The following is a 27,911-nucleotide window of genomic DNA, read 5'->3' as shown; positions in this document are numbered from 1 at the left end:
AGCACTTCTCTGATTCTTTGTTCTCACTGGACCAGCGGCAGATGCAAACCCAGTGCCCCCTGACTTCTGCCCACTCCTCAGACTCTCAACACTCAGGAAGCACACAGGTTCCAAGAGTGCTTAAGAACTCACAATTACACAAAAGGCATCTCGCAAGGACCTAGTTTCCTGTTTACGATTCTATTCCCTATCCTTGCCCCCATTCAAGGAGGGTTTCTCGTTGTTGTTTCTAACAAAGCTAATAAAAGGTCGGAACCGCTGAGAATTGCAAGACTGGAGGGATAGCCATGCAATGAGGCAAAGCATCCCACTTCATTCCAAGCTAATCATAAAGCACTCCCCTGGCCATGAGGAATGGGAAGACGGGGGGAATGACGGAGACATGAAGACAGATGGCCTCGGTCCACATCATACTGAGGCTCATGATCAATGACAGGGTGGCCGGCTATGGCCTGTCACCAATGTCACCACCACCTTGTGCACAGGGCCACTTCCACTGGAACGACATCTGTGTCAGAGTCCCCTTCAGGCCACCTGAGCACAGAATCTGAAAAGGTACTAATCAGCAACCTTGGGGATACCTCTTCATGAGGTATCCACTTTCTGAACCGAACATAGAAGGGAACTCCAAAGCCTACATTTGAAGGCCCACCACTGGAAACCCTGCAGGGGCCAGGCTCTTTTATCCAGCCCTGTCTTTCCAGCCCAAAAGGCAATCAAGCATGGCTCTGTGTTTCCTTGGTCTCTGTATAGTTCCAGAATAAATAGAGTTGCACTCTCCAAAGGGCTGGCAGAAGCATACCCAATGCAAAACATACCCATGTATTTTCACCATTTTAAAATGCATTTTGCTATTATATAACCTTAAATATGACCCTGGCACGAGGAAGAAGAAAAGTTGAATTTGGTCCCCTGCAGCAACTGGTTTCAGTGGGGATTTCCTGCCAAGTCCCAAACAGAAACCTTCTGCCCTGGGTTCTTGTGTTGTCACCAGGGCAGGCAGGCCTTCTCAGGGCAGCTCCCTTCTAGAGAGCTTACAGAATTTTGTGAGCCCAAAGGAAGCCCCTCTAAACTTGAAGGTACAGGAAGTATGCACACTTACTAACACTTCCACCATAGGTGCATGCACTTAGGCATTTGTGTATGTCAGGGTATGTATGTACATATGTATGTACACGCACATACAAATTCATCTTTTTAAAAAATATTTTAATTTATTTGAGAGAGAAACAGAGCACACAAGCAGAGGGGAGAGGTAGAGGGAGAAATAGACTCCCCATGGAGCACGGAGCCCAATTTGGAGCTTGATCCCATGACCCTGGGATCATGACCTGAGCTGAAGGCAGACACTTAACCAACTGAGCCACCCAGGTGCCCCCTCATTCATTCATTCTCTTCAGTCACTATCTTCAAGTCATGCCACAGGACAGCCATACAGTGGGAAATAGGCAGGAAACTCCCCCCAGGGCTGTCCTGTGCTTGCCAGCTTCTGCTCTCCTTAGGCATGGCAGCTCTTACAAAGGTCTTTTAGAAGACACTCTCCAACATCCAGACACAACTCATCCTTTTTGAGAAAATACTCTAAACCTACATTTGAAGCTGAATAGGTGAGGGAAGAAGCCAGCTTATTGAAGTATATATTATTTAGCTTTCCCAGCTAATTTATGTTAGGTGAGAAATCAAGCTGAGTTTGTAAGGACCAAAGGCCCAAAGTTAACAGAAGGCAATTTTCCTAACTCTCTTAGGAGGATGGCCTATTTTTTTTTTTCTTTTTTGATTGCATGAGAAGACAGCACTTCCCCAAACAGTCTGAGTCCCTGATTGCTAGATGCATGCATATTTGATTTCCAAAATTGAAACCTTTCATAAAACCTCACAAAAATCACAGATCATGGTCAAGATCCTAACTATAAATACCAAAATAACTTCTGAAAAACAGATGAACTTGCTGAAGACCTCAGGTCATCTGATTTAGGACAACTAACAGATCATTGATTGTTAAGCCTTCTCTTCTGGAAGTCTCTCAGAGTAGACACAAAGGACATAATGTGGGTACACCTGGCCCTGAAGCAGCATGTGCTGTGCCAAGCATGAGGTGGGGTTAGAAGGAAGACATGTCAGAACTTGTTCACTCAATGGGATAATTGTCCTTCAGGGACAAACATCTGAGACTACTTCTGACAAATAATTCTGAAGCAAAACTGAACGCTCACTTCTGTAAGGTCACAAGGAATAACAAAATAAAGCAAGCAAAACCAAAGGTTAGTCTCACTAGCAAAACTCTTGTATTTTTATCTCAAAAAGTACTTTCCAGCCTCATTCAGCAAACAGAACCTATGATCCTCTACAGTTCAAAACCACCCTCACAGAATGAAGATTTACTAACACCACGAAGACACACAAAAAAAGTGTGCACTCTGAAGGAAATTCCCCAAAATGATCTACACAGTTTTTCAGCCATAGCACCAGGACTGGAATAACCAAAGGTCCTCCAGAGTGATGAATGTGGAGATCATCATATACAGCCAGGGGGATAGATTTTGATGTTTTTATACACACAAAGTAGTAAGACTTTTTTGCTTAAGCCCTAATTGGACAGGACATAGTTCAGAGCTCCCCCTCCTTGACACTATTATTTAATAAAAATCCAACAAGTGCAGTTAGGACACTAGTCCCACTGTCCCTCATCTCTCACTGGTTCCCCAGCAAATATTCCTTCTGTGGTCCCATGATGGCTGGCCTGAAACAGACTTCCAAATCAGATATGTCATTCCTAAAAACCTTCATCTTGGTGGGTGATGCTCCTTCCCTTGCTTCCTCCCTCCCTGACAGAGCTGCTATGTGGAGTCAGTGGCCACATGCATGAAGCCCCCACTGGACTGCTCAGACCTATGAGGGAGCTCAGCACCAGTGCCGTGGGTCACACAGGACCCACTCAAGTTCAGAGACAGCCATTGGCCCTCAGTCCAGGGCAGCAGGGCTCTAGCACCTGGACCAGTGTCAGAGCTCCTCAGCGGCATCTCCCTGGCCTTCTGTGTGAAATATTTCACAAAGTCGCTTAGCATTTCTATTGTCCTTTGGGCAGAATTATCACATATCACATCCCTTGGCTTGGCAGCAGCGGGGGGAAACAGGCTCTTCCATTAATTAAAAAAATGAGAGCAAGGAAAAATATAAATCCCAATAATTAGAACTAAAGAACTAAATTCATGAAGCTTGAGTAGAGTTGTTAAAAAAAAAAAAAAAGAAATTGGCACAGCTCAGTTTATAGCTAAGTGTGGGAAAAGGACAGATGCCACGTAACTGAGATGTCTGGTCATCCAGGGTGCTCACGTACTACCTACAGAGGCCCAGAGGTGTGTGTCAGGAAGAGGAATGTGAATGGCTCCCATAGATCTCGCCTCTTCACACTGTCTCATCTAGGACAGCTTTTTCCTTAGGATGGTGGCAGGAAAGCAAATGACTCAGGATGAAGCAATTCAATGGAAGAAAAGCCTACACCCCCACAAAGGCAAGGTCTCAAATGTGCAAAGTAGAGATCACCTAGTGAGGGGGCAGCTGCTTCTCTTAGCAGTGAAGCTGTTTTTCCAGAACCTTCTGCCTTAAGCATTGCCTTTTCTCTTGTGTGTGTCCTCCGGGGTGAAGATCAGCAGAACCCCTGTGGTGCTATCCATTCTGCTTCCATAGTGGCCCAAACTGACAGAGCTGGGAGGGAGGGTCCATTAGGTACAATTGTTTAAAAGTGTGTTTACTCATTTGTGCAGGCCAGCTCTTACCCAGAGTGGTGGAGCTTAATGAGGCCTCTCACTATCTATAGTCAGGACCACCTTTGAGTTAGTGCCATGGAAGACTCCTTGCCTACATCAGTAGGACCCCTGTAATGTGCCCAGATAGTATGCTGCAGATATGTTGGTTTCTCATATTTCAATATTTACTAAAGGGTCAGGGATGTAGTGGACACTGGTGGCTGTGGAATGTCTAACACCCATCCTTCCCCCTGGCTAAAGCACACTGACCCTCTCTTTGGAGAACTCCTTCCCATGCATTGTTGTGGAAAGTACTATTGTGTCCGTAGGCCCCCCCACCCCCACTCCGCCGCCATAGAAGGCAAAAGAGCCAGACCTTCCATCACCCCCTGTGCAGGTGGGTTGAGGAGCTGCAGCTGTAGGCCACATGACCTAGGCAGGACTGGGAGCCAGTGACCAGTGAGAAGCAGTTGGCTGTCAGGGCAGATGGAGGCCATTCCCCACAGGCCCCGCTGCTGACCTCTGCATAGTGTCTGTGGCCTCACTCTCTGAGGGTGCCTAGGGTGCTGTGTTCCAACCAGATCTTCCACCCTCATGGGCAGCACCCATTCAAATTTAACTTTGAAATCTATGTTAAGCTACTTTTTAAGACAGTAATTAAAACGTTTACAACAGCAAGTTACCTTTGAGGAGGATAGTGGCTGGGAGAGGGCATGAAGGAACCTTTGTAAGAGGCCAATGACATTCCATACCTTCATTTGAGTAGTGATTTTGAGGGTACTGGCATAGGATTATGCAGCAGCGTGGATGTACTTAATGTCATTGAACTCTACACTTAAAAATGGTTACAATTTCATGTATAAATTTTGTTACATATTTTTTAACCACCATTTAAAAAAATAGGTTAAAACAGAATTCAAAATGCTGCTTTAAAACTATTTCAATAAATAGGAGATAAACACACTAAAAACAAAACCAACACAGGCATAAATTAAAAATCCACCAAGATTTATACCCTTTACTGTATATAAATTATACCCTAATCAAACCAAGAAAACAAACAGAAAACACTATTATGTGCCAAATTATAAAACCCTGGCAATCCCCAAGCTTCCTTGGTTTCCCAAGGTGGCATTTTATCTCATTTTCTGCAAAACTGGGGACATAGCCCCTCCTGCTAGAGCTTGACCCTGAGATTTGAAGGCAGCTGTTCAGAATCTCTTAGCACTGGCAACAACATATCTATGTGATTCAGATTATTTTTCCATTCTGTGGAATCAAAACAAATATGGAAATAAATTGGATGCTGGAATGACAAAATTATAGAGTTGGAATACAGATACATGGTAGCCAGGAGTTAGGGAAGGGGAGGGAGAAGGAGATTTCACAGGAGCAGCCCAAGGGAGCTACTTGGAGGTGATGGACCAGTTCTGCTCCTGACTGTCCTAGTGGTTGGATGACTCTACATATGCAATAAAATGGCATAGAACCATATGTAAAAACATACCCTGAAACGAGTTCATGCAAAAACCAGTGAAACCTGAGTAGATCTGTAGTGTAGCTCATCATACTGTGCCAATCAATTTCCGGGTTTTGGAAATCCACTATGGTTGTATAAGATGCAACCATGTGAGAAAGTGGGGTGATAGGTGTTAAGAGTCTTCTCTGAACTTCTTTGGCAACTTTCAGAGATTCTATAATTACTGCAAAATAAAAAGTAAAAAAAAAAAAAAAAAAACCCACAGAAATAAATTGGATGAGACTTCTATAACCCTAGCTTTCAAAATTTTCTCTTCATGGAATCACCATGGTTTTTATTAATTGACTTGATAGTAAGTACTAATAAATTATGACATGTTAAAACCAAAGCACCATGTAAATTTTTTTTTTTTTTTTTTTTTTTTTTTTTTTTAAGGAAGGGATTCATTTCCTTCATAAAAGCTGAAAATCACTGAGGTATTGGAAAGAGTATGCAATAAGGAAGTATGAGACAGGGCTGAGCTAACCAGCTGTCATATAAAGAACGATTACAGCTGGTCCATGCAATTAAAAGATTTTGTGGAGGAAATGAGACACACACACCTGGGAGGTCATGCAAGGACATAAGATTTCCACAGCAGTGCACAAAGTATCTAAAGAGGAGTGTGTTATGAACTGAATTGTGCTCCACTCTCCTCAAAATTCGTATGTCAGAGTGCTAACCTCTGATGTCAATGTATTTAGAGACAGAATATTTAAAAAGATACTTAAGGTTAAATGGGGTCATGAGTGTAGGGTGCTAATCTGACTGTTGTCCTTGTAAGAAGAGTGCTCAGGACAGAGACACACCCAGGGAAGACCATGTGAAGACACAAGGAGAAAGGAGGTATCTGCATGTCATGGGGTGAAGCCTCAGGAAAAACTGCCTGGGCCGATACCCTGATATTGGACTTCCCATCTCTAAAACCGTGAGACGATAAAGTTCTGTTGCTTAAGCCACCCAGCCTATGGTATTTTGTCATAGTAGCCCCAGCAGGTGAATATAAGTAGCAAGGTGATGTCATGTAGGAGAAAGAAAGAAGACAGAACTAGCGGTCTGCTCTTCAACAGGGGATCTGAAATAGAGTACATAATCACAATGAATGGTTGATAGGAAAGATATACATTCAAAAGGAAATAAAAGCCAGCTATACCTCACATGGAATAAAGCCATGTGATAAAATGCTGAGTGTTCCGAAATGCTGGAATTCCTTCATCTGCATTCATTCATTGATTCGTTCGTTCATTCAATTAACAGTGGTGACTGGGCCTTACAAGCCCTGTACCAGGCACCAAAGGACACAGGACGGAAGGGCAGAGTATGGCTCTGGCAGGTACAGTCTTCCAGGGAAGGCATACAGGCTTGGGCAATGGGATGGGGCAGTGTCCCCTCAGGGGTGAGCATGGCCTTGGAAGGTGCCTCCCCAGCTCAAGTAGAAAAGCTGACTTGCGAACACCAGGAAGGAGTGGCCACTCCTAGAGACAATACCCACTTTTGCAGCTCTGTCAATTGCTAGAGATCGACATGTGCTGGCCTAGCCCCAAGCCAGACTTCGACAGGTGAAGCCCATATCACTCACGTTGAAGCTCATTTCACATTTTTTCAGTAGTGTAGTGAGTCCTTTATGGAGACAGCCCCCAGGTAATGGAGCACCGATTGGCTGGTTTCTGATGCTCGTCTCTCACATTTATTTAGGGGATGGATGAAATAGAATACAAAAAAAATAAAATCATCTTGTAAGCTCTTTGATGTGCCATGAATGCTAGCTATCATTGTACTAGATTTTGAAGGGCCTTTTAAGTCACCTAGTGCAAAATGATTGTTTTAAGGAGATGAACTCAAGGCCACCACCTGGCTCGTAAGTAGCCGAGCCAGAGTGAGGGCTCAGGATTAGTCCACTGCTAGAACTCCTTAGGAAGCACAGGTTTTTAAACATTTAAATCCTACAATAATATTTATTTGTCAATCCCATATCGTTTGCCTGCACTTCTAGGCACATTATATTCAGAATCTTGCTCTTGGTGGTGCTATTATTTCAACCTCCTGGCAAATAAAGGTTCATGCCATAGTAATCAACACTGGAATTCATCTTCATGTTTTCTCTGTTAACCAAGGACTCCATACCTATGCCCAAAAATTGGTTCCTTTTTTTTTTTTTTAAAGATTTTATTTATTTATTCATGAGAGACAGACAGAGAGAGAGAGAGAGAGAGGCAGAGACATAGGCAGAGGGAGAAGCAGGCTCCTTGCAGAGAATCTGACATGGGGACTCGATCCCAGGACTCCAGGATCATGCCCTGGGCCAAACGCAAGCACTCAACTGCTGAGCCACCCAGGCATCCCCCAAAGACTGGTTTTAATTGGAAACCTATGACATGTCAAGAACAAGCTAGATACCAATAAGGACAGGAGAGGAGGGAAGATGGCAAACAGGGAAAAGCCGGGGGAGGAAGTGAAGGTAGAGAAGAGAAGGAAAGGGAAGAAGGAAAATGTGCCTTGCCAGTGCTGCATGTTGGTGTCAGAACCATGTGACCAGAAAACAATGAGCCTGGTGCCCAGGCTAGGGTAGAGACCAGCTTCACACCCATACAGTCCCACTTTACCTCTTTGGACACTTGGTAATGATCATCGGCAAACGTGAGAATAAACCTGGAAGTTCTGGTCTCATGACAACTGTGTAACTCAGTGGGATCCCCCGTCCTGCATGAGTGACCAAGAGGCTCAGAACCTAATGTGGCTCCAACCACCATCACCTTGAGGCAGCCTGGAGGTGCCCCCCCTGGTTTAACTTTTCCTATCTTCCTTATTAAGTATCTGTCTTGATGTCCTCTACCCTAAGCAACCTCAATATGTATCCAGGGGGGATTAAAAATTGAAGTCAAAGAGGTCAAAGAAAAAAATTATAAGAAAAGAGGCAACAGGAAAGGCAGAGTTTGAGAATATGCTCCTCCAGACTGGAAGTGTTACCAGGTCTCCAGATTATCACAGGGTTCAGCAGCCCCGTAAATTATTATTCTGCTTCTAAACTTACCAACCGTGTCACATGGTTCATCTTTGTGTACGCAGAAATCGGTCCTAAAAAAAAAACAAAAAAAAAAAACAAAAAAAACAAAACCCAGACATGGTCAGGTGTATGTAATATCCTCCAAGACTAGGAGAAGAAAACATTGTCGGTTAAGCTTGATTGGTCATCCTGCACATAGCAATGTTACTGCTTCAGCTGTCATAGCTTATAGCAAAGAACAACTAGTCATTTGTCAAGATTAACCCATTCATGTTCCCAACTGGTAGGCCCATGACCCCACCTAACAGCCCTCCTTTCATAGCTAAACTACTCCACCTAACATTCTGTTGCTGGGAGGGCTCCCTCCAACAACTGCAAAAGTTCTGGAAGATGTTTGCAAGTCATGCATCAGAGCCAATTATTCTTCAATATCGTCAAACTATAGTGACTTCCCCAAGCTACTCTATGTGGGCAGCGACGGGTTTTTTAGATGCTGAAGTGACCATGTAGCACTTAGAGGAGAAGATAACAAAAAGTAATTTCTTTAAGTCATATCCTTTAAAGCTTCCTAGGATCCCTTGGGAGGGGGCTGTGGCTGTGTGTGAAGAGCAAATATGCTCAAAAGCTGGTCCAGCCCCAGTTCTGCCAGTATAAGGGGTTCACTATGGCCTCTACCCACTCGGCTCTGGGACCTTCTTTTCCAAAACCAGAGCATTCCCAGAGTGATGAGAATCATCACTGATGATGGTGATGATGATGCTCAGGCTGAGCAGATCACTGGCTGCCTGGAACCGGGTGAGGAGAGCACTGGCCTGGTCCCCCCACCCCACCCCAGGGTCCCATGCTCATCTACTCATGGGGGCTCATGGGGAGATGACAGAAAGTGCCCACTCCCTTAAACTCCTTCAGGTTTAAAAGCTGTGTTCTGAAGCCACTTCTCATTTTACTTTGAAAGTTCTTCTGGGAAGGAAGATGGAGCCAGCCAGACACTTAGGTCAGCACTAAGCCAAGTTGTCAAAGAAAATGACAGGTCCCAGTTGGGCCACCTTTGCTCTTTCTGAGACTCTGTCCTCCCCTACCCTCTGTCAGAATCTCTTCTCAGGAAAGGATCTGACCTGCCGTTCACAGAGAAGGCCTGGGTTACTCTCCTAACCTAACTGTAGAGAGTCATCTTTCCTTATCCTTCAATGTCAATCTGATGCCAACAAACAGCATGTCCTGTTGTATCTACCTCTAGAATGTGACCCACACCTGTTGCCTCACAACACTATGTGGGCTCCCAGGGAAATGGCTCACTTGAAGTTTGTCAAAGATTCCACCTGCCTACTCAGACCACAGATTCTACTTGGGGTCCCAATGTACAGAACTGGGTGCTGCAAGCCCAGAGGAGAGGATGGGGTGGCTCTGAAAGTGTGGCCCTGAAACTAGCCAGAGAAACACTGAGGAGGACTGGGGGCGAGTCTGTCAGCAACCCACAGAGGTCAGCAACTCATCTAGGTTCTACTTATTGCAAGTTTGAATTTTTTCATAACAAACCTGTATGTCTTGATAACCAATTATAAGGCCATTTTAACAGAAGGAAAACAGAAGCTTTCAAGAATCCCACAGTTGGGGGGGGGGGGGGGAGAACTGTACTCTTGTCACAATCCCACTCCAAAATCACAAGAACTAAATGGAATATTAGTCAAAAAAGAAATCTTGCCATTTGCAATGATGTGGATTGAGGTAGAGAGTATAATGCAAAGCTAAATAGGTCAGAGAAAGACAAATACCATATGATCCCACTCATATGTGGAATTTAAGAAGCAAAAGAAATGCTCAAAGGGCAAAAGACAAACCAACAAACAGACTCATATATAGAGAATTGATGGTTACCAAAGGAGATGTAAGGGGATGAGTGAAATAGGTGATGGGGACTAAGGAGGGCACTTGTGATGAGCACTGGATGATGTATAAACGTGCTAAATCAGGGATCCCCCAGTGGCTCAGTGGTTGGGCACCTGCCTTCAGCCCAGGGCGTGATCCTAGAGTCCCGGGATCGAATCCTGCATCGGGCTCCCTGCATGGAGCCTGCTTCTCCCTCTGCCTGTGTCCCTGCCTCTCTCTCTCTCTCTCTCTCTCATGAATAAAAAAAAAATCTTAAAAATAAAATAAATAAAAGTGCTGAATCACTGTTGGTACACCTAAAACTAATGTAACACTGTATGTTAACTAATTGGAATTAAAATAAATATTTGAGAGATGACCTTTTAAAAGACTAATTAACAGGCAATAGAGGGTAGCAAGGAAAAAGCAGTGGCAGACAGAAAACCAAACAAATAAAATTAGGGACATACATATGCTCACTGCTCTGGCATCTACCTGACTCTAACTCAACACTCTTGATCTGACATCCCTCCTGTTTGAATGTTTCAAACATCTCTCTCTCTCTCTCTCTCTCACACACACACACACACACACACATACACACACACGGATCAAGCTGGCCCCATGCCTTGCTCTAGGGTTTCCCAGAGTGAGCACAACTAAAGCCTGGGCAAAAGGAGAATGCCATGTGACCATCAGTCCCACAGTTAAGTGAACAGAACTTAGTCAAAGATGGTGCCCACTTCACAGGCCCCCTCTTGGAGAAAGTCAGCCCTGCTGGCTGACAGGAGCACCGTGTGTTCTCTCATCCCATGGCTCCCCTGAAGGGAAATAGATGGTCTCGAATGATAGACCCTGCAATATCATCCATTGCTTCTCCTGAGGAAGTGGGAGAAGTGTGGTCTGCTCACAGAGGGGAGAGCCAAGCTTCCCATCCCCCAAACCCATCAACTATTGCCATCTTGAAAGTCTTTTTAACATGGGGTCCCACATTTCCATTCTGCACCAGGCCCCACAATTTACTTAGCTAATCTTGTGCATAACTTATTGCCTGGCATACAATTGGGGCTTAATAAAAAGTGGCTTCTTTATTACTGACAGACATACATTTCCAGGCTACTTTCAATGTGCTCTGCAAGCTTCCCAGTGGCCTCATCTCCCCCATGTCTGGAAACCTGAGAAAATGTAATTCGATGGTCCAGCTACTCACTGAGCTCTCACCATGAGCAAGGTATGAGACCCCTTCCCCCTTGCTCAGAGGCCAAAGAGAAGACCATTCTGGGGAGCAGGACAGAGTGACATGGAGGGGAAGGGGAAGGTGGAGGGAGGGCTGGGGGTACCTATTGCTGAGCTCTGAGCTGGCCCTGCATGCTTGCTCTAGGTGCCCCTTAGGAGCACAGACCTGGGTTTGGGGGTGAAATCCCACTCTCATGGCTTCCTACAGGAGACGCAGAGCCAAAGGCAAAGCTGTGCCAGGTGCTGAAGCACCCTGGACCCCAGTCCTCTGTGTGAGTCCCATGTGGTCCCCAGACTCAGTCCATTCCAAGGTGTTTTCTAGCCCCAGACATAGTTGTAGTTGCAAGAAAGCCAGCTTCTGTGGCTTCTGGCTCAGCAGCTTCTGCTGGACATGATGTCATGCTCACCACTCTGTGGCTGGCCAACTGTAGGGCTGGGGGGTGTCCAGAAGAATGTGTTCTTGGGCTCAGCCACGGCCCATAAGAGGGGGTGGGGAAGAAAGAAAGAAATCCTTGCACTGACCAGTCTCAGTCCCAGGAGCAGGGGACACGGGCCCCTAGACCCCTCCCGGCCCATGCAGCCTGTGATTAGACTCTCAGCTCAGATTATTCCAAGAGGAAGGAGCTGCTTCTTAAGAGCAGCAGCTGTCTCACACTCAGTTTCCATGTGAAAATATCAGCCCGTTATTATCCTAACCTAGCAGACTGCAACTCTCAGCCTCTAATTATTAAACAATGCCTCTCAGCCAACTCGGCTCCCAGCCCCAACTCCGGTGCTGCCTCCCCCATACTTCTGGGAGGTCTTCAACTTCCCAGCTCTGAGGACCCAGACAGGGAGCCAGGCACTGGCCGATTCGACCCAGCAACTCCGCAGTGGCAGGTGGGAGGAAGGATGATCGCTCAGGTACCACATTAGATGTCAGTGTGAAACTGAGAAAGAACCCCAGCTCCTGGGCTGGCCTCAGGTAATGGAGATACAGGAGGCCTTTGCTTGGCTCTACCTGCAGCAGAAGGAACCTTGCTCCTTGGGGCCACCAGACACCCCCCACCCTAGCACTTGTACTCAGAACTACTCCCATGCATTTGGGACCACCCCTGCTCCCCTAAGTGCTGAACTAGAAAAATTTTCAGATTGTTTGTATTGTGATAAAATACACATACCATAGAACTCTCTATCTCAAACATTTTTAAGCATACAGTTCAGTGATGTCAAATGCATTTATAATGTTGGGCAACCAAATGTCCAGAACACTTTACATCTTGCAAAACTGAAACTCTATCCATTAAACACTAACTCCCTACTCTCTTCTCTTCAGCTCTACATCCTGTCCCTATGAACTTAACTCTAGAGGTCTCATGTAAGTGGAATCAGACCATATTTGTCATTCTGTGACTGGTGTATTTCATTTAGCATAATGTTCTCTAGGTCCATCCATGTTGTGGCCTGTGACAAGATGACAAGATGTCTTTCCTCTATAAGGCTGAATAATATTCCGTTGTATGCATAGACCGAATTTTGTTTAGCCATTCATCCATCAAAGGACACTTGGATTGCTTCTATATTTTAGCTTATGAGTCATGCTTCTGAGAACACAGGTACACAAATATCTCTTGAAACCCTCTGTCTCGGACACCTGGGTGGCTCAGTGGTTAAAGCACCTGCCTTCAGCTCAGGTTATGATCCTTGAGTCCCAGGATCGAGTCCCACATTGGGTTCCCTGCAGGGAGCCTGCTTCTCCCTCTGCCTATGTCTCTGCCTCTCTCCTGTCTCTCTCATGAATAAATAAATAAAATCTTCAAAAAAAAAAAAAAAAAAGAAGCCCTCCTTCCAATTAATGTCTTTGGGTTTATACTCAGAAGTAGGATTGCTGGAGCATATGGTAATTCTGCATTTAATATTCTGGGGGAACCTCCATACTATTTTCCATGGCAGCTGCACCATTTCACGTTCCCACCAACAGTGCACAAGGGGTCCAATTTCTCCACATCCTGACAACACTCATTACTTTATCTTGTTTTTGGTAGTAGCCCAAACCTAATGTAACCTAATGTGTGAGATGTAAAAAAAAAAAAAAAACAAAAAAAAAACCCTGACATTTTTACACAATATATTTCCAGTACAGTAAATAAGTTTGTTGGAGGTGGGAAGCAGAAAAGAAAGCCAGAAAGCCTAATTGGCAGCCTTCTCAGGCTGAGGGTGCATTCACATCTGCTGATGGTGCTTTGTGAAAAGGCTAATCCAGAAGCTTTGTCAACACTGATTTCAGTAACACTTATTGCCTCTGAAAAATAAAGGGGTGGGGGGCTACTCATTTCCCAAACCAAGCACATCCTTGACCCAGACAAGGAATGAAACTGCAGGAAAGAGACTACATAGTGGACTACATAGTGAAAGATCTCACAAATGCCAGAATTTGTATATTTTATGTAGTTTTGATATGAACCACTTTCAAAGTAGTGATCCTGGAAGTTTAGTTGTATATTCCAAAGATGATGTTATTTAAGGCCTCTTCTTTAGGACCTCACTTAATTAGCATTTGGATAATTAGTCGTGTGAATTTACAGCCATACACAGACATGGCTCCCAAGGAAACTTCGCTGTTCTCCAAATCTAATCCACTCTCAAAGGGTGCTACCTATCATCTCAAAACTGTAATCCTGAGGATGCTTTCAGAAAGGCCCACAGGTCTCCAAAACCACTTCAAAGTGCCTAGAGCAATGACAACCTCTGGCCAGTGAGCACATGGTGCCAGAGCCTCTGGAGAAGGTGGTACCAAGGGGTTCGCAGCACTCCCTGGGGTAAGCAAACCCAGATCCAAAGCAAGAACTGGCTCCCGATCATCGTTAGTCCTTGGTGCCTTGGTAGCGCACCAGCCAGATTGCAGGCAATTAGAATTATTGAACAGATCTCTTCTTAAATGTCCCATTATACATTTAATCACATCCTGTAAGAGCAGCAAATGCTCTCTTAAGGGATCAGTGTGCTACATATCATATTTTAACCCCTTAGGTTTGGAAACTGATGAATCACTCACAAGGGTGATGAGGTATCTGGTGTCTAGTGGTAGCAATGCACATGTTCTGAGTTTATTTAAGAGGAGAAAGTTAGGCAGTTGCATTGCCAGGTGCCTGGGGATGAGGGTTCAGATCTTCCCCAGTTAGCTCTGGGATGTCACTGGGCCAGGGCTCAAGAGATACACCAGGGAGCCTTTCTGGCCCCTCTTAGAGGGGCAGGCTGTCTCAAGCTACCAGAATGGTAAATACTTCCCTCCTATAACTTCATCTCTGAACTCAGGAAAAAAAAGAAAATATCTAATTTGAGAAGTCATTTCCTTAATTTTAAAAATTCCTTAAAATTCAAAGTTGACAGCATAGCAAGTCTAATAACATTTTGGTATTTTAATTTAACAGATGAAATTATCGAGAAACACTTCTGCCTATTTTGTAAAGGGGGGGTTCTGGTATGAACACAATGCATTCTACTTACACTGTGGAAGTAAAGCAACCCAAGCAAATCAGTTTTTCTAGCAAAATCTATCAACTTCAAGCAAGTCAAATGTCTCAGAGACGTTTGAGACATAAGGGAAAAATGAAAGAGCCACATCCATATCTGTTGTAGACTGTGTTCCCCAAAAAGATAGGTTCAAGTCCAAGTCAAGTGCCTGGTACCTGTGAATGCGATTTTATTTGGAAAGAGGGTCAGTGCAGGTATAAGCAAGTTAAGAGGAGCTCATAGTGGGCTAAGCTGGGCCCTAATTCAAGCACCAGTGTCCTTATGAGAAGAAGGAAATGGGGACAGAAGGAGACAGCTACAGGACAACATGACAGCACAGGAGAGGTTGGAACCATGCATCTACAAGACAAGGGATGCCAAAGATTGTAGGCAACTCCTGGAAATTAGGAAGAAGGAAGCAAGGATCCTATCCTAGAGCCTTCAGAGAGAGTACAACCCTGCCCACACCTTGATCTTGGACTCCTGGCCTCCAAAAAAATGAAAGAATACATTTCTGTTGTTTTAAGCCACCCAGTCTGCTGTACTTTGTTTCTGCAGCCCTGGCCAGCTGAGATCACATTGCGGCTGCCTGTATGGAAGGCTGTCTTTGGTTTCTGTTGCCCACCACCAGGCCCCCGGCTTCCCTCTCAGTCTGGAAAAGTCCAGCTCTGTTATCTAGAAAGCTCAGCTACCTTACTTGCACCAGAACCTCCATGTGAATTCCCCAGGCATCTCTGCCTCCTGCTCATGTCCCAGGAGGGCCCCAAGGATGGGGCCAGCACAGCACAAGTGTGCCTTTGTGGACTCCCTCTCACAGGAAACTAGGAGTATCCATTCACCCTCCAATAGTACGCTTAAGCCAGGTAGGAGGCAGCCTCCAACACAGGTTAGCTCATTCCCAGTGAGCGTTATATATGGTGCCAGGGAGAAGGAGTAGATGAATTTTCTTGGACGTTTTAAGACTCTTGGGTAACCAGGATTTTGCTGCTTTTATATTAATGACAACAACAAAAACAATTATGGCTAACAATTTGTGTCCTTACTTTGGGTTGGGCATTGTGAAAAGTGCTTACTGTGCTCACTGAATCCTCAGAACTCAGGGTTAGGTATTGTCACTTATCCTCATCTTACTGATGAGGATGCCAAGGCTCAGAGAGCTGGCCCAAGGTCTGATTTCCAAGCCTGAATTTCTAGCAAACTGCCTTATTTTCCTCTGCAAAGAGGAACATGTCTTTTTCCTGTCATCTTTGCAGTTACAGACCAAATCCAGCTTTACCTGGTAACAAACACAGCCGCATCCACGGGGGGTGTATCATCCTTCCCTCCTGGAACCTGATTATTGCCAAGGTACCGTGCTCCTCCATACTCCTCATTCTGCCAGTGACAAAAGCTCTCCAGGGACCGCTCGCCATGGTGCCCAATGGACAACTTGGCCTAAAACAAATTGGGGATTGGGGAAGGAGTAGTTAAAAAAAGCAAACACCAAGGAAGCTGGAGTTTATATTTAGAACATTAGTGCAGAGGCAGCTGCTCACTGGGACATCATTCAGTGATGTGCTTCTCCCAAATACAACCCTAATGTGGGTAGAACGGGGCAGAGACCCAGAGAGAGGCCAGGCCTTATTTGTAAGTTTAAATGAAGACTATGGGGGCATCTGGGTGGCTCAGTGGTTGATCAGGTCATGATCCTGGTGTCCTGGGATCATGTCCTGCATTAGGCTCCCCAGGGGGAGCCTGCTTTTCCCTCTACCTATGTCTCTGCCTCTTTCTCTGTGTCTCTCATAAATAAATAAATAAAATTTTTAAAAAAATGAAGACTATTTAAGAAAAATATTCTTTTTGGTTGGGCTGTATGTACCCAACCAAGCACCAGTCCCTCATTTTCAAATTCATTGCCCAACTCCGTAGGCAACATGATCACATGAGAATGCACTCAACTCAAAAATCAGAAAACAATGCTACAATGAATCCAAATTTTGCCTGATGCTGGGAGATAGCTCCAGAAGAGTAGCCCTGGGTTTCCTGAGACCTCAACATCCAGATTTGCACAGGTGAGATGTGCCAGAGTGTCAGAAGGGTGCACACAGGTCCACTGCTCAGGGTTCCCTTGAGATTCCAACATGATCACGTGCACACCAAGCTTCTAGTAACAGTACCCACTTCCTCCCACTGGATGTCTCCAGTGCCTGGTCCAGGGCACACTGTTGCCATCTGCAAAGCCCTGGAGAGCAGACAAGACTGACAACCACCAGCACTTCTCCTGAGCACTCAATGGCAACTAGGAGACTTGAAGGCCAGCTACATCATCTGTAAGCCCTAGAGGGTGCCTGTTTGGACTTACAGGCCGTTGTCGTAGCAGGACGAGTTTGGTAACTTGAATGTTCACCTTACTTCCAAGGCTCTGGTGCTGAAACATATTGTACACCTGTCAAGAGAAAACAAAGAAATAATGATGTAAATGTAAAAATTAAGAAAGATACACTGGTGTCCTGGATGGGATCCTGGAACAGAGGAAGATGTTGGGTAAAAACTAAGGACATCTGAGTAAACTATGGGTTTTGGTTAATAATCATCTGTCAGAATGCCAAAAAAATTATCCAGTAGGCAGAGGACCTGAACATATATTTTTTCAAAGATGACCTACAGATGGCCAACAGACACATGGAAAGATACTCAATCATCAGGGAAATGCATATGAAAACCACAATGAGATATGACCTTACACCTATCAGGATGACTGGTATCAAAAAGACCAGAAATAATAAATATTGGCAAGGATGTGGAAGAAAAGGAAGCCTCATGTTGGTGGGAATGTAAATTGGTACAGCCACTGTGGAAAACAGTATGGAGGGTCCTTCAAAAATTAAGAATAGAATACCATATGATCCAGTAATTCCACCACTGGGTATTTACCCAAAGAAAATGAAAACACTAATTTGAAAAGATAAATGTACCTATGTTTATTTCAGTATTATTTCAATAGCCAAGAAGATATGGAAGTAACCCAAGTGTCAACTGATAGATGAATGGATAAAGATGTAGTGTGTGTAAATACACACACACACACACACACACACACACACACACACAATGGAACATTACTCAGCCATTAAAAAGAATGAGATCTTGCCCTTTGTGACTAGGGATGAGCCTAGAAAGTAGTATGCTAAGTGAAAAAAGTCAAAGACAAATACCACCTGATTTCATTTATATGTGGAATCTAAAAAAACAAAATAAGCAAACAAAAATAGACTCTTAAATTCAGAGAACGTGGGAGAGGCGTGGGGAAGATGAGTGACAAAGGGGATGAAGAGGTATAAACCTACAGTTATAAAATAAATAAATCATAGAGACAAAAAGTACAGTATAGGAAATATAGTCAATAAGATCATAATAACATTATTTGGTGACAGATGGTGACTATCCTTATGGGGAGCACTGAATAATGTATAGCATTATTGAATCAATATGCTGTACACCTGAAATATAACATTGTATATTAATTATGCTTCAATAAAAATAATAATACATCAATATTAGTTCATTAGTGATACCATGGTATTGTAAGATATTACTAAGAGGAGAAATTGTATATGGGAACTCTTGATACTATTTGTTCCAATTTTCTATGAATCTAAAATATAAAATACAAATGAATAAAATATAAATGTTTATAAATAAATCATAAAATAGAAATTATATTAATTAAAAATTATATTCATTTGAAAATTATTTTAAAAAACAGCTTGCATTGTTCCAGTACAAAAAAAACCTGAAGAAAGAATAATTATATGAAATTTAATTTTCAATGTTCATAAAGTCTCACTGGAATTAAAAATATATATATATAGATATGTGAGAAATATGATCCAGATTTTATTTAAAAGGCTTTCTGAGGGGCTCAGTCAGTTGAGCTTCCGACTCTTGATTTCAACTCAGGTCATGATCTCAGAGTGGTGAGATCGAACCCTGCATCAGGCTCCATGCTCAGGGAGGAATCTCCCTGAGGATTCTTTTTCCCTCTCCATTTGCCCTTCCCCCCATGCTCTCTTTCTGAAATAAATAAATCTTAAAAAAAAGAAAGTCTCAAAAAGCTCCCATAAATATGAATTCCCAAAAGAAATATGCATATGATCGACAATTCTGGAATCATACACACAAGTGTGCATATATACACAAAGCTAAGATGGAAATCAGTTGTTTAAAAATAAAAAGGCATAGGACATCAGTTTCCAAAAGAAGCAATGGATATTAAATAATCCTGACAGAAAACTCAAAACTCCCATTCTGGGTTCTTGTGTAGGAGGTTGAAGGGGACTTTAAATAGGGCAAGGGGGAGCTCAATGCCTGCGGCCATCTGCCATGTACCAGCCTGTGTCACCTCTATCCCTCATCATAACCAGTCAAGGTCAGTGTGTCCACTACCTTCTGCTCATCAAGAGAAAGCCACCTGCTCAAGACCCACAGCCAGTTAACTATGACCCCAATTCATATCCAGGCTTCTCCAGCAGTAAGACCATCCCCCCCACCCAAAAAAAAGACCATTCCCTAAACTTATTCTAATGAGTTTAGGGAAGTGCATCATGGAGACAGAGTTATAATAACAAAAGAGGATTTGTCTACCTATCATTGGTAGAACTCAATTATAAAGATTTCAATATCAAAAACATCAAAGGAAAGCATTTCAAGGGGAAGAGAGATAGGAAATCTCAAACAAGGCAGAAGAATCAAAGTTGACATGGATGGGAAGAGCCTACTGAATGTGAGGATCCCTGGATCCCTTTCCTATAATATGGACAAAGCAGGGTATAATGGGATAGATCGTGTAGGTGGTAGTAGAAGATATAGAGAGAACACGGATAAGAGTCTTTTGAACACATCGGGAAATATTTCAGCTTCACTGTGTCCTGGTTGTTTCTTTATTTTTTTATAGTTTTATTGAGATACTATTGATATATAACATTGTGTTATTTTTAGGTGTACAACGTGATTTGACATATGTATATACTGTGAGATGATTACCACAATAAGTTAACACTCATCCCCTGGCATAGTTACAATTGTTCTCTTGTGAGGAACTTTCAAACATATGACATAGTATTATTAACTATAGTCACCGTACTATACATTACATCCCCAAGACTTAAAACTGAAGTTTATAGCTTTTGACCCCCTTCATCCATTACCCACTCCATAAGCAAACTCTTCTCTGTATCTATGGGTTCAGCCTTTTTAGACTCCACATAAAAATGAGATCATACAGTATTTATTTTCCTCTGACTTCTTTCACTTCTTTTTGAATTGTCTACTTTTTTTTTTTTTTTTTCCTGACAGACACAATCTACAAGGGAGAATTTCCAGCAGGGGCATTAAGATTTTCTCCAGTTGGCACTGTGTTCCTCAGTCCATCAGCAACAACATAAAGCAACAACCAAAGCAGACAGTGTAGCCACAGTTAATTCAGGCCATGTGAAGCTGGACACAGAGTCTGGCATACAAACGTCAGAAGCCAGGCACGCACAATGTTTCAGCATCTGTGTGACAAAGGAATTAGCTGTGTCATTGCTGGGATCTTACTCTTTTAAAACCATTATTAAAGCAAAAGAAAATCTTTGTGTAACTTAATATTCTTTCCCACAAGGAAAAACAGAACACATTTAGTTGTTCTGTTCTTACTCCATACCTCCTCCAATTTTTCCCCCCACAAACAAAATAGTAATCATTTTTTTTCTTTTTTCTTTCTTTTTTTTTTTTTTTTTTTTTACACTGGACTATCTGTAAGCCAATTCTGAAGTCATGTCTTAATTACCTCTCCCCAAACCTGGGTGAAGAAGGGGAAAACACATAACTTTTTCCTTGTTTTGATATTTTGAGAACCACCCAATGGCTGCGACTCAAATTTTTCCAAAAATATTCAGCAGTAGGATTGGGCCCAAACTGGAAAACCTCAATTCAAAACATGAAAAATAGGAAGAATGAAAATCTGCCGCAGTTCTGAGGGAGAAACGTCAAGTCATACAGGATTTCAAGGTACAATTTAGTTATAGCCTAGAACATCAACATCAGCCAGGGATGTTAAAGGATATTGTTTAAAGGTTTCAAGGAATAACACAATAAAGCACTCTTCAGTGGTTATTGTGACATGCCACATAAAAGCAGCATCAAGAACTCATGTTAAAAGGTGCAAATTTCAGGAAGGAAAAACTATAGGAACAATCTCCCTGGTCAGAAAACTTCCATTTCCTCCTCGCTCAGCTGAGGATAGTTCTGTGCATTCTATTCAACCACTACCCCAAAGACTCAGTCACTTCTCTTGGGGCAAGTGCTCAAGACAGATGTGAGATGGAGGGGAGACAAGGCTTCATGCTTCTGGGGCTGGGAGATGGGTACAGAGTTTCAGTTCTGCAAGAGACTGGTTGCACAACAATGTGAATATACTTATACTGAACTGTACACTTACAAATGGTTAAGACGATAAATTTAATGTGTATCTTACTGCAATCAGAATTCTTTGAATTAATTTTTGGAAAGAAGCTTCATGCTCTAGCAACATTCTCTATGAGCCTGAAGGCAGGCATTTCCCTGTGACAGATACCTAGGGTGCTCACTTCCAGGAAAGCAGATCTGGGAGCCTGACCATGGCTAGAGCACCTCGTCACCTGACGTGAGCCATACCACGTTCCCACAAAGCTGGGCAGAGCACAGAGCAGGGCAGATGCACAAGGATCTCCCTGGCAGCCCAGAGCCAAGCCACACAAGCCAGATGAAAATCTGACGACAGCCACAAACACAAAGCAGCAGGCCCCAAAGACATGTAACAAAGTCTCCTCATCTTTTTTTCCCATGGAAATTCATGCTCAGGAGAAGTCCTGGAGGTGGCAGCCATATGATGTTTAGGGAGACACCTGGTTGGGCAAGGAACAGCACGGCCAATTGTCTGGAAATTTTGTCTCCGGCGTCCAGCTCTGGCTGCGTCCTGGCAAGTGTTCAGAGCCCTGGCTGCATTTGTCACATTTCCTTGGCAGCCTGGGGGCCAAGCTGGGTGGACCTGCTGCCAGCAGCACAACGCAGCTCTCCTGGCTGGGCAACTTGGGGACTCTGGACAGGGCCAGAGAAGAAGCAAGTGACATGTGGGGGAGGAGCTGTTCAGGGTGCCCATGCAGGGTTTCACAAGAGCACCACCTACCTGTGCTATTCGGGGCCTCTCCTGGGACAGACAGGGATTCAAATCATATTTGGTCCCCATTTCAGAGCCCCCTACAGGAAATTACTCTCTAGCACAGTGCCCCCCGAGTGGGGTTCCTGAAGCAGCAGCACCAAAGTCACCTGGGCATTTGCCGGAAATACATTCTGGAGCCCACTCCAGAACCACTGAGTCAGGGAGCCTGGGGGTGGGCCTGGCCACCTGCATTTTACAATCCCCCTGGAGGCTTCTTCTGGATGGCTGCTGGCATGTGGGAGCCAGTGAGTACTCTAACATTCTGATGGTTTCTCTGGGCACCACAGCGAGGCGTGTTGTCTGTTTTGCATGGTAATTGAATAAAATTGATGTCATTTTTTCTTCAAAAAGAACTTGCCTGGAACAGTTCACGTTTTCATTTCACTCCATGGTTGTTAAGGAAGCTACAAACAACCAAAGATCTGTCAAGTGGCCCTGTTTTCCAATTTGGCTGCCCAAACCCAGGGGTTCTGGGGTCAACGCCACCTGTTTCCATCTGCAATTGGTTCTTTAAAATATGCCTGCTCCTGTGTCACTGCCACCCCCAACCACAGGAAAACCAAGATACATATGTAAAAAGGCACAACAGCTCATTTGGAAAATGGACAAAGCCAAGTCCAGAGGACCACTCTGTAGCCCACTGCCAGCTTTAAGATCCAGTTTGCCAGTGGCTTTTCCCTCCTAGTGTCAAGCAGAGGGTTTTTTTTTTTTTTTTTCCTTAACACAAGTCAGGGCATGCCCTTCTTCTGCTTACCCCTCTGCGGTAGCATCTGCTCACACAGGCAGGCGGTACTGAAGCCCACTCTCCCCTCCCTGGCCTAGGAGACTGTGAGGCTGGCCAGCTGGCACACCTCTCACTGCGCCCCTTTCCCATCACCCAGCAGAAACCACCTCTTTCTGTGCCTCCCAAATGCCATCTTGACCCCCACTGTCTAGCTCTTTAGTGCCTCATCCCTTCTAGGTGGAGCATTGCTTCTTGTGGAGGTGTCCCTGACCACCTCGTCCACTTGCTAGTGCCTGGAGCTTTGTATAGCAGTTGATAAAATTTGCACACAAATTTTACTGATTTGTGTGGGGAACACTGTCTGTTGGTCCCACTGCATGAGTTCCATGGGAATGGGACCGGCCATCGTCCCTATTCTCACCCCAGACCCTAGAAGGTGCCATAGAAATATAGCTGAATAGAATTACTGGGTGAGCCTCTTTTTGACTTATTTTTAATTATAGTAAATACATAGAATATAAAATTTACCATCTTAAACACTTTTAAGTATAGGCTCAGTAGCGTTAAATGCATTCACATTATTGTACAATGATCACGACTATCCATCGACAGAATTCATTTGTTTTGCAAAACCGAAACTCTGCACCCATTAAACAGTAACTCCCCATTCCCCCTCCACCAGGCCTGGCAGTCCCCATTCTACTTTGTCTCTATGAATTTGACTACTCCAGGGACTTCATGTAAGTGGAATCATACAGCATTTGTCCTTTTGTGCCCAGCTTATTTCACTTAGCAGAGTATCTTCAAGGTTCATCCACGCTATAGTATATGTCTGAATTTCCATCCTTTTTAAGGTTAATATTCCATAGTATGTATGAACCACACTCTGCTTATCCATTTATCCATCCATGGACACTTGGGTTGCTCCTCCTCTTGGTTATTATGAACAATTGTGCTATGAACGTGGGTGTACAAATATCTGTTTATAGCCTGAATTTCCCTTGAGTGTATACTCAGAAGTAGAACTGGTAGATGACATGGTAATTCTATTATATATATATATATATATATATATATATATATATATATATATATATATATTAAACTACCAGTCTGTTTTCCATAAGGGCTGAACCATTTTACAGTTCTATCAACACAGCACGAGGGTTTGATTTCTCTACATCCACTCAACTTGCTATTATATGAACTTTTAAATTATAGCATCCTAACCAAAATGGTTGAAAGGCAGTAAGAGATACAGGCTTCCAGTTAGGGGAACGAACAAGCCATAGTGATGAAAGGTACAGCAGAAGGAACACAGTCTCTGGTATCATGATAGTATGGTGACAGATGGTAGCTACACTTTTGGTGAGCATAACTCAGTTATTGAATCACCATGTTGTACTCTTGAAACTAATGTCATATTATGTGTCAACTCTACGAGAGATAGGTAAATAAATATCAATAATAAATATCCTAATGGTAGTGAAGTCCTATTATGGTTTTGATCCACATTTCCCTGATCATCAGTGACATTGAGCATCTTTTCTAGTACTTAATGGCCACTTCCAGATCTTCTTTGGCGAAATGCTTCAAGTGCTTTTGCCAATTTTTAAATCAGTTTGGTTTCTTTTGTTGTTGCGTTTTAGTTCTCTATATCCTAGATATTATAAAATATGTATTTGTAAGTATTTTCTCTCATTTTACGAGTTGCCTTTTTACTCTGCGGATAGTGTCCTTTTATGCACAAAAGTTTTTTAATTTGATGAAGTCCAGGGATGCCTGGGTGGCTCAGTGTTTGAGCATTTGCCTTTGGCTTAAGTTGTGATTCCAGGATCCTGGGATCGAGTCCCTCTCATCAGGCTCCCCATGGGAGCTTGCTTCTCCCTCCGCCTATGTCTTTGCCCCTCTCTACATATCTCTCATGAGTAAATAAATCTTTAAAAAATATAAATAAATTTGATGAAGTCCAATTTACCTATTTCTTCTTTTGTTGCCTATGCCTTGGTATCATAGCCAAGAAGTCACTGCCAAATCCAATGTCACGAAGTTTTTTCTCTGTGTTTTCCTCTAGGGATTTTATAGTTTCAGCGCTTATATGTTCAAGTCTTTAATCCATTTCAAGATAATTGTTGTATATTCTATTAGGTAAAGGTCCAACATCATTCTTTTTTATGTGAATATCTAATTTTCCCAACACCATTTGTTGAAAAGACAAACACTTCTCCTCATAGAATGATCTTGGCACCTCTGTTGAAAATCATTTGACCATATATGTCGGGGTTTATTTCTAAGCTCACTCTATATTTGCTTGTATCCCAGCACCAAAGTGTTTTGATTACTATAGCTTTGTAGTAAATTTTGAAATCAAGAAGTGTAGAGTCCTCCAACTCAGTTCTTTCTCAAGGTTATTTTGGCTACTCAAGGTACCTCGAGATTCCATGAACATTTTAGGATGAATTTATTTCTGCAAAGACAAATATTGTTGAGACTTTGCTAGAGACTGCACTGAATCTGCAAACTGCTCTGGGTAGTAGTGGTGACATCTTAATTAAGAAGTCTTCCAACCCATGAATGTGGATGTCTTTCCATTCCTCTCCATTTTCTTAAATTTCTTTCACTAATATTTTGTAGTTTTTAGTGTACAAGTCTTTCATTTCTTTTATTAAGTTAACTATTAAGTATTTGTTTTTGATGCTAATGCCAGTGAAATGGTTTTCTTGCATTTTGGGGTTGTTCTTTGTTAGGTATAGAACTCAACTGATCTCTGTGTGGTGGCTTTATATACTGCTACTCTGCTGAATTATCCCATTCTAAAATTTGAGGGGAGGAAGTTTTAGGATTTTCCACATATAAGATCACATCATCTGTGACTAGAGATAATTTTACTTTTTCCTTTCCTATTTGGATGCTTTTTCTTTTGTCTAATTGCTTTGGCTAGGCTATCAGTATTATGTTCAATAGAAGTGGTAAAAGCAAGCATCCTTGCTTTGTTCTTCATCTTAGAAGAAAAACTTACAGGTTTTCACCCTTGAGTATGATGTTCACTATGGAGTTTTCATATATGTCTTTCATGATGTTGAGGTGTTATTTCTATTCCTAGTTTTTGGGATATTTATCATATGGAAAGGTATTGAATCTTATCAAATTATTTTTCTAAATCAATTGAAATGATTATGTGTTTCTTCCCTTTGTTATGTTAATATGGTTTATTACATTGAATGATTTTTGTATGTTGAACCATACCTGCATTCTGGGCATACCTCACTTTGTCATGGTATATAATCCTTTTAATATGCTGTTGAATTTGGTTTGCTAATATTATGCATAGGTTTTTTACATCAATAATCACAAGGTAAAATTTTTTTTATTCATAAAGAACTGTAGTTTTATTTTCCTGTAGTGTCTTCATCAGACTTTGTAAGGGCAATACCAGCCTCTTATAGTTAGGACATGTTTTCTCCTCTTCAGTTTTTTGGGTGAGTTTGAGGAGGACTGATTCCTTTATTCTTCTTTAAATGTTTGGTATAACTCACCAGTGAAGCTGTCAGGTGCAGGGTTTTTTTTGGCCAGATTTTTGAATCTACAGATTCAATCTCCTTACTAGTTCTAAGTCTTCCCAAGTTTTTATTTCTTCATGATAATATCTTACTAAGTTTTGTGATTTTAGGAATCCATCCAGGTCATTAAGTTTATCTAATCTGCTGTTATACAATGGTTTATAGTCCTGTCTTATAATCCCTTTTACTTTTGTAGAATTGGTAGTCATGTGCCCACTTTTGTTTCTAACTTTAGTAATGAGTCTTCTTGTTAGTCCCTCTCACTACAGGTTTGATGATTGTGTTAATTCTTTTGAAGAATTGGCTCTTGGCTTTCTTGATTTTCCTTGTTTTTTTTAAAGATTTTATTTATTTATTTATTTATTTGACAGAAAAAGCACACACAAGCAGGGGGAGCAGCAGACTCTGATTTGAAATCTTTCTTCTTTTATTATTTTTAATGTGAGCATTTACAGCTATGTATTTCCCACTGAGTATTACTTTTGCAGAGTTCCATAAGCTTTGATATGTTGTGTTTTCATTATTATGCATCTGTATGTATTTTCTCATTTTCCCTGTTACTTCTACCTTGACCCATGGGTTTAGAGTATGTTCTTTAATTTCCACATGTTTGTGGATTTTCTAGTTTTCCTTCAGTTGCTCATTTCTAACTTAATCCCATTGTGGTCAGGAGAAGATTCTTTGCATGATATCCTTTTTTTTTTTTTTTTTTTTTAGATTTTTATCTATTTATTCATGAGAGACAGAGACACACACACACAGAGAGGCAGAGACACAGGCAGAGGGAGAAGCAGGCTCCATGCAGGGAGCCCGACGCGGGACCCAATCCTGGGTCCCTAGGACCAGGCCCCAGGCGGCACCAAACCGCCAAGCCACCCAGGTCGCCCTATATGATATCTTTTAAATCTGTTGAGACTTAATCTGCAGCCTAAAATGTGCTGTATCCTGGAGAATGTCCCATGTGCGCCTGAAAATAAGGACTATCCTATTGCTGTTGTAGAGTGTTCTGTATGTCTGTTAGATCAAGTTGGTTTATCATGTTTTTCCAAGTCCTCTATTTCCTTTATATTTTCTGCCTAGGTGTCCTATCCACTACTGGCAGTGGAGGGGTTGAAATCTCTTATTATGTAACTATATATTTCTCCCTTTAAATCCAGCAATTTCTGCTTCACATATTTTGATGGTCTGTTATTAGATGCAAAAAGACTTACAACTGTTATATTTCCTTGCTGTATTGAAACCTTTGTTAATATATAGTATCCTTATCTCTTCTTGTGATTAAAGTATTTTGTGCAATATTAGTATAGCCACTTCTGCTTTCTTAGGGCTACTATTGGCATGGGATATCTTTTTCTATCCTTTTGTTTTCAACTTAATTGTGTCTTTGGAACTCTGAGTCTCTTGCAGACAGTATATAGTTAGATACATATTTTAATCCATCCTGCTGATCTTTTAAAGAATTCAATCCATTTACATTGAAGGAATTACTGATAAGGAGGGACTGACTGACTTCTGTATTTTACTATTTGTTTTTGATATACTTTA

General features: G+C 42.5%; 1 protein-coding gene across 1 annotated transcript in view; it reads right to left on the bottom strand.

Moving 5' to 3' along the window:
- The window catches only part of ADAMTS17 (ADAM metallopeptidase with thrombospondin type 1 motif 17), a 338,281-nt gene that overhangs the window by 245,358 nt on the left and 65,012 nt on the right, over positions 1–27,911 (bottom strand). The window contains exons 5-7 of the mRNA XM_038532673.1: positions 17,205–17,288; positions 16,140–16,297; positions 8,297–8,340 (exon numbers count right to left, since the gene is read on the bottom strand). Of these exons, the coding sequence (XP_038388601.1) occupies positions 8,297–8,340; positions 16,140–16,297; positions 17,205–17,288 (286 nt within the window). The remainder of the gene's footprint in view (positions 1–8,296; positions 8,341–16,139; positions 16,298–17,204; positions 17,289–27,911) is intronic.

The sequence above is a fragment of the Canis lupus genome, chromosome 3 (assembly GCF_011100685.1).
Source record: "Canis lupus familiaris isolate Mischka breed German Shepherd chromosome 3, alternate assembly UU_Cfam_GSD_1.0, whole genome shotgun sequence".
Classification (NCBI taxonomy): Eukaryota; Metazoa; Chordata; class Mammalia; order Carnivora; family Canidae; genus Canis; species Canis lupus.
The sequence above is the reverse complement of the archived record's forward strand: the minus strand, read 5'-3'. Positions and strand labels throughout refer to the sequence as shown.